A 6,679-nucleotide genomic window follows, 5' to 3' on the forward strand; every position below is an offset into this window, starting at 1 on the left:
AACGCGTGTCCCGAGCTCAGCAGCAGTCGGCATGATACCTCTGATGTTTTACAATGACTACAGAGTCCCCTCGGCAGGAGGAGAGAAGCAATTACCTATGCATGTATACCGCAAAGGATGGACTACATCAAGTATCCGCATGTATCGGGAACCATGGGGCACTCATCGTACTCACTCTGTTATAACGCTACGGGAGAAAGCCCACATACACACTGTGAAATGATGCATATGTCTAAATATTAGTTCACAAAAAAATATTCAAATGCACTGTTTGTGACTCTTGAAATAAAAATAAAATTCATGATCAATCACAATTTTCTTCGAATAGTCTTTAATAATATTTGCAAACTGTGTCATTCATTTGGAACGTCTCATCATCACGATTTCAAGATTTTTGATTTCACTCTGACACACTTAACTGTGTAACAAGAGGTGAAACAATATATGTCAATTGTAAAACATGGCGTTACAGAACAATCGGTACCAATTACCATGTCATGTATGTATAATTTAAATAATAATTTGTGAGAGGCATGATGTGCATGTCAACAATTAGCCGTTTGCTATATAGGTTTCCCACGTCGGGGCGGTCACATTCCAGTAGGTTTGTGGTCAGCGCGAACGGAACCTAGGGCCCACATACTGTAACTTTATTTAGCTGGTACAGAACCCTTCAGTAGGCCGACTACTAGATATCGTGTGTGCTTAGCTAGGCTCCTCGGTACTCACCATGATAAAGTGTCCGGACACTCTTACTCTGTAGTAGTAGTATCACAACATTGGAATGTGTTTGTATTTACTTTTAAGCAAGAAATATTTAAAGTATTGTTTGTGAATGTAACAATACATACAATCGCGTGTGAACATCAAAAAGAGGAACATATTAAATGAATCACGGAGAGTTGTAAGAATATACTAGTAATTCTTTGTAACAGTGAGTGTATGATGATCAGCTACAGAAGCATTTTTTAGTTGGTAGACCGGGTAATTTTCAAGGGGCTGGTAGTGCACTTTGCAGAAATTCGACGTGATGACGAATGTATAAACTGACCCCTGTCTAGATTATTGTAACATAATAAATAAAATTCAGCTTTTCGGCTTTTGTTTCTAGAATATGTCTGTTTAGCGGAGCAATTTTTTTCAAATAATTTTAGGGGCTCGTAAAATGGCGAGTATAATTAATGTAATTCGTAACAATTTTATCGAATGTCGCATAAATGTCCCTATTGAAGCACTTAGTGATTATAGAAACCAATGTGACTATGATACTGGGGCGTCTTCTCACGGGACGGGTAACGAAACTTCCAGTGACCTTTGGTCCCTCCGCCCCCCTACCCCTCTCGCCCATGTTTCGTCTGCCGTAAATTGTTACAGTGGAATACCGTGTAGACGAACACGTTTGCCCCAGTGTCTGATGCACGCGAGTAGCCTAATTTCCACTGCTGTAGGCCAGACGGGGGAGATATACCTGATCACACGTGCGGATCAGGTCAAACGAACGCGCAGTAACAACCGCCAGACCACGTCACCCGTGTCTCCAAGGCCAGTAACAGATAATCACATTGTACTCTGTTGTCTGATGCATCTCCGTTTAATTTGTTTAACATTTCCTTTCATTCGATTTTGACGCGGTGCCTTTGTTGTCTCGCATCAACACGTGTAGTACAAAGTAAATGGCCCGGTTTCTTTACGATCCCTACCACCATACCGACACCGATCGTCTATGTATGAATCTAGTTAAATGTGAACAGATCCATCAAAAAGACGACTGACCGCGAGGTATCTCTTCAAATCAATTACCTGCGCATGTTAATGTCCTCTGGCTCAAGGTCTCTGGCCGCCGACCTGCTCAGGACAAAGAACCCCACTGCAGTTCAATACCCCGAACGGCTCATTGATCCACATAGCGCCTCAGTTAATGTTTATGTATATATTATAATTACCGTGACCTATATTAAAGTTTGCTATATAACCTTCATGGATAATGGATAAGACCTACATAATTATGCTAATGACTTTTAACCTATATTGTCTATATAATACAACGTAAAACAGTATGCTCTGCTCTAACCTATACCTAAAACCATGCGTCCGATTAATACAATGGATAAGACGTAACATAACAAATAGGTCATCATAACTATTTATTGTCAGAGGTGTGGTGTCTACCCGGGGGTCCACCCTACGGAGTCTCGATATCCCGTACCTGTAATTAGTCACCACACACGGTCTCACCCAGGTGAAAGCATGGAGTGTGGACAAGTAGCAATTGTTATTGCACTTTACCTGATGGGGAGCGATAACACGGGACCCCCTAGCGTACGATACCAGATAGGTTAGCTATACAGCTATCATACGTTATATAAATTAAATAGGTGGAATCTGGAGCCCTCCTCATTGTCCTGAACTACCTCTTTTCTTAATTGTTTCCATGGACAATCGACAGCGACAATGATATACAGCCAGGGGTGGGTACATACGGTTATCTGGTACAAACGTAGACGCTACGACCTCTGAGTAGGGGAAACGTTAGCCACCGTACGGGAGTTCTTCGGTACATTGAACTCTCCTGACACCTGCCATCGACCAATCAGAGAGCTTGTTACAACGAACAGTACTACCCATCTGTTACTCGGCTTTAATACGTTGTATTCGCGTATACATAGCATTTGACAGCTACACGTTGTGCTGAGCAGACGTATCTTACCATTCAAAGGACTTACCCTGCATTGTGCCTAACTAGATCATTATTTACGGACTGAATTTCATTTTGGATTTATTTAATTGGAAATATGACTTTCCCCGAGGATATAGAATCTACCATGCCAACATCTGACAGGTAAGGAATGTTATGTATAGCTTACACGAGCTTTAACTTAACCCACGTGATACAGCCAAGGACTTATATTAGATCAAGCATTAGTCCGTTATAAATCTTAGTATTGTTTTAAGCATATTGATACAAGTTTCTTACCAAATTGACTAATTTTAGATATGCAATTAAGTACATCATATCTTAAAGATAATGTTGCATGCGGCATCCGTTTCTATATATGGTCACGGGACAGTTATAGATATACGGGGAAGTCCCGTGGCAGTCGAAGTCTGGTCGTGACTGGCCGTGACTGGTCACAATCGTGTTATTAACACGGGACATGTACCTTGCATTAGATATTGTTTATAATTATACAGCATTCTTATCTGTTAAATTTAAGATAAGTCCCTACATTTATTACATAAAGACAGACTGTACACATGTGACAGATTACATCACATGATGCAACAAGTTACCGTATGTATAGATGTGGACGCTAATTGATGATAATCGCAGGGCAGGTCGTGCCCGGATTTGACATGCGATCTGTGAGTCACACGTGAGATCATGAGGGTATCATAATTAGGTAGTGTCTTATGATTCACTCTCGTCAGCCGAAGGCAGGTGCCCGGCTCAGTTGATACCGTTAGATAATATACCATTTCCTCGTTACACTTCAATACTAATCCAACCTCTCTGTTTTCCAGAACCCCACTGAAAGTTGGCGATGCCATGCAGAAAGTGTTAGCGAGTGCTATGCTGGAGGGCCGTGTTACCTGCGGCGCATTCGAATGCGCACAGCAGCTACAAAAGTAAGTTTTTAAAGTTTTCCAAATTAGGGAAAATTAATTAAAATTTTAATAAGATGTGTAAAATAATAACGAAGGAAATAAATTAAATCAAATAGTCAAGAATAATTTAAATGTAATTGATTCATCTAGTTTGAATTCGTTTCTTTGTGTTTTATAATTTTAACCTTACGTGTTTGTGTATTGCAGTGACCCGGACAATGTGGTGATGTGTGTGTTACCCGTACACCCGATACAGGAGGACGTTACCATACAGATTCAGCACACCCTCATACAGGCTTTCTGCTGGGAAAATGACATAAAAGTTATCAAGGTAAGCATTCAACCTGTATACTTGCATGACCTTAAATTCATAAGTAAACAACTTGTCAATCTGTTTACATATAATTGACTGCATTGTAACACTGCTAGTCTCGTTGTATTGCAACTTAAGACAACTTGAATAACAACTTGTTTGATTTTGTTTTTCCAGGTCGACACCATGAAAAAATTGTCAAAGATTTTGACCACACAGTTTCCTGAGGATAACAACAATGTGGCCAACACATGCTCCACGGCTACAGACTTCAGCTGCGTCCTCATCCGAGCACTTAGCCCAATCACGGATCCAGCACTGCTGCAGCTGCTGGAGCCAACTGACCATCCAATTATAGAACTACCCGAATGAGAATTGACCTTTGACCCAACTTGGATCAAATTCTCTTTCCAGGTACATACATTGTTTAATTGAATTTATTTACAATTTTTGATTGTTTTTGTAATCAAAAAAAAAAAAAAGAGTTTCTTAATTTGATCCAAATTATTTGTCCTTGAATATATGTTCTACATCTTGCTGGAAGCTTACAGGAAAAATTTGATGTGTTTTTATAGGAATCCGATTTCCCGGTCGATCCTGAATGCCGTACCCCAGAGGGTCCAACAGTACCCCAGACGGTCCAACAGTCGGTACAGATATCGGGTAGCATCCTAAACAGAGGATGCAAACTCGTCAGCCGGAGACTCCGTCGACGCCCGACAACCCAACTCGTCAGCCGGAGACTCCGTCGACGCCCGACAACCTCACGAGGGGGTGCAGCATTTCATCACGACTATTCCTGGACGGGCGAGGCTACGCCTCACCGCTCACGTGGATACGAGAACCGTTACCGTGCCGGTTCAGCCTGGTGTCATTACCATAACAACTAGGTGTTAACTACACTTTCACGACGTGGCTGATGTCACCGAGACATCAGTCAACAGCAGAGACTGCTTCAAGACAGATTTTGACATGCCGTGTCAATTTGGGAGAAGATATTGTATACCGACAGCTTCCTGTTATGTGGATTACTACAGCTCATCCACCTGTGTCCGTAGGACTGTTCAAGGCAAGACCATGTATCACGTCTGTTATTATCGGCCGTAGATATATTGTGTTGGACTTATCATCAGAGATGTAACATTGTAGGCTTGTAACATTGTAGGCCTACATCATCAGAGATGTAATCATCGGAGATGTAACATTGTAGGCCTACATCATCAGAGATGTAACATTGTAGGCCTACACCATCAGAGATGTAACATTGTAGGCCTACATCATCAGAGATGTAACATTGTAGGTCTGTAACATTGTAGGCCTACATCATCAGAGGCAGTGTCACCTATGTAGAATACTGACGAAACTCTTCATAATAACATCATCAGAGACAGTTCACAGAGGATATTAATGTTCATCACCATTGGAAAAGACTCACAATACGAGACAATTGTCATGTAAGACAATAATGATTAACCGTGTGCTTGTTTGTTGGATTACATAATGTCTCATTAAAGATTTCGGTTAAAACATGTCATTGTTTTTGTTGTGTAAACCTATGTTACAGCCATTTAGCTTTTGAATGATTTTTATTGAAACCTCGCTGATAAGAATATATATAGGAGACAAATGAATAATTAACTGTGAATTGTTTAAATATCGTTGATTTCTCATTAACAATATAGCGTTTTTGTATTGATGCCCAAAGGCTGGGGGGTTTATCCTTTGACTTGTGCAATATTGGCATCATTATATCGGTCACCACCCTTGGTTCTCTATCCCAACAAAACGACAAGAAAACGAAGTGTCTCCTAAATAGTTTCAGTTCTGTTTTTCGTTAGTTGTAATCTGCGCTTGTACAGGTATCAATCCTTGCAACAACTAAGGTCAAGGGACGGGTTTCTCAGAGAATGACAGTTTTAGGTGAAATCTCACAGAAGAGCGACATGACTTATCCACGTTAGCGGCATTTCCACATAGTTACATTCTGTGAAACGAGATAAGCAAATATGCTGACGTAGGGACACTGCTATTGAGTAGGCAGAATAAACATAGGACCATCTGTGACGGAGGCAGGTGTCATCCGGCGTACAAAGTGGCTACAGGCTGGTACCAGACGTGTAATCAACACGCGTATCGAGCCTTAATATTCAATTTAATGACACAAAAATATTTATTCGATGTTGAAAGGATTACAGACCTCTGGCCTGGTTTTTAAAGCTCTCGAAAGTAACTCGATATGTAGCCTAGGTTTTTTGCCCTGTACTAGATCATGGTTTGTTTACAAACGTACAAATGTAGGACTTTTACCAGTAACCTCTTCGTACCACCAATCAAATGCCCCGTATGGTTTTGTGAAATGTTAATGTAATCTATATCCGGGACGAAGTTCCACACGAACGTCGGGTAGAGTAGAGAATTCGTTGGTTAACTAAGCCATGTATCTATACACCTTTCTGTTTGTTTTGACAACAAAGCACCTGGTTTGTTGGCGGCCCGTGTACATGACATACCTGGACTAGCAGTTCAGCACGAGAATCGTGAACTCTTAAGGTAGCATTACATAACGGTAAACCGTAGAGGGTTAAACGAGGTGTCCGTACGTCACAGAAACGTCATCGGAAGCAATGCCTAGCACTTTAACACGACTTTGTTGACACATGTATTACTTTAAGTTCAATTATAAACACTTCTGACCAAGGTACCCGGGTATCAGTGTAATTTACGACTATCTATAATACGTCATCAATTTCCGGAATCCTT

General features: G+C 40.9%; 1 protein-coding gene across 1 annotated transcript; it reads left to right on the forward strand.

Annotated features, from left to right (window-relative positions):
• Window positions 1-2,489: 2,489 nt before the first annotated feature.
• LOC117325164 (growth arrest and DNA damage-inducible protein GADD45 alpha-like) lies at window positions 2,490-5,448 on the forward strand. The gene is made up of 5 exons (XM_033881150.1): window positions 2,490-2,839; window positions 3,523-3,627; window positions 3,814-3,937; window positions 4,097-4,333; window positions 4,495-5,448. Exons 1-4 carry the CDS (start codon window positions 2,793-2,795, stop codon window positions 4,289-4,291), a joined length of 471 nt encoding a protein of 156 aa, XP_033737041.1. The 5' UTR covers window positions 2,490-2,792; the 3' UTR covers window positions 4,292-4,333; window positions 4,495-5,448.
• Window positions 5,449-6,679: the final 1,231 nt, after the last annotated feature.

Source organism: Pecten maximus, chromosome 4 (assembly GCF_902652985.1).
Source record: "Pecten maximus chromosome 4, xPecMax1.1, whole genome shotgun sequence".
In the NCBI taxonomy this organism is placed as follows: domain Eukaryota; kingdom Metazoa; phylum Mollusca; class Bivalvia; order Pectinida; family Pectinidae; genus Pecten; species Pecten maximus.